Below are 1002 nucleotides of genomic sequence, written 5' to 3' on the forward strand. Positions count from 1 at the left end.
GAGACAAGGATGTGCTCTCTTTTCAGCGCTCTTCCAGGCAGTTTGCTGAAGGCCCCCCAGCTCCTCAGAAGAAATCCAGATCTATCAGCAGCTCAGCAGACCAGGTATGGTGGTCACAGCTGGGTTTGTGTACACCTGGCCACAGTTCCTGCCTGTTTCCAGGGCTGCTGGAACTCCTGTGTTCTGTCAGCACTGCTGCCACTGGTGTATTTGTCATTCCAGGCTAATGAATCCATAGTAGCAAAGACCACTGTGATGGTCCCCAACGATGGTGGCCCCATTGAAGCCATTTCTACCATCCAGACTGTGCCTTACCCTCGGAGGAGCCGCAGGAAGAGTGGTAGGTGCAACATCCCTGTCTGTCCTGACACGGCTACACAGGTTATCCTGCAATGTTCCTTATTCCTTCCAGGACCTGGGAGCTGCTTCTAATTTATGATGCCCATGTGTTTGGGGGCAGAGGGTGATTCCAGCCTCTTCCTCTTGTGTCTTCCAGGTCCTTTGCAGCCCTGGAACAGTGAGTCCAGCATAGGCAGTAAGCAGCTGGAGTCCAAGCAGGATACTGATGGCTCCAGCACCCCGCAGCACAATGGGGGAGTGAGGCTGCACGACTTTGTTTCAAAGACGGTGGGTCTAAGGCAGGAGGAGATGGAAAAGCCTCTCCTTCCATCTTGGAATGTGTGTGATAGGGGACTGCCAGCTGTGTCAAGGGAGGTTTAGGTTGGATATTGGGAAAAGGTTCTTCTCCCAGAGGGGGGTCATGCACTGAACAGGGGATGGGCATGGCCCCAAGGCTGCCAGAGCTCCAGGAGAGTTTGGACAATGCTCCCAGGGATGCACAGGGTGGGGTTGTTGGGGTGTCTGTGCAGGGCCAGGAGCTGCACTGATGATCTCTGTGGCTCTCTTCCAATTCAGGCTATTCCATGATTAGTCTCAGGTCAGTATGACCTGTACCAGTTACCTGCATGGATGAGAGACCTGTTACCCAGTTTAATTCCTGCT

At 53.6% G+C, this 1002-nt stretch overlaps 1 protein-coding gene across 2 annotated transcripts in view; it reads left to right on the top strand.

Annotated features, from left to right (window-relative positions):
• Positions 1 to 1002, top strand: part of RACGAP1 (Rac GTPase activating protein 1) — an 8175-nt gene that overhangs the window by 2504 nt on the left and 4669 nt on the right. For both annotated transcript variants that reach the window (XM_031064522.1, XM_005430098.2), the window contains exons 6-8: positions 27 to 104; positions 223 to 340; positions 497 to 627. In XM_031064522.1, the coding sequence (XP_030920382.1) occupies positions 27 to 104; positions 223 to 340; positions 497 to 627 (327 nt within the window). The remainder of the gene's footprint in view (positions 1 to 26; positions 105 to 222; positions 341 to 496; positions 628 to 1002) is intronic.

Source organism: Geospiza fortis, unplaced genomic scaffold (assembly GCF_000277835.1).
Source record: "Geospiza fortis unplaced genomic scaffold, GeoFor_1.0 scaffold676, whole genome shotgun sequence".
In the NCBI taxonomy this organism is placed as follows: Eukaryota; Metazoa; Chordata; class Aves; order Passeriformes; family Thraupidae; genus Geospiza; species Geospiza fortis.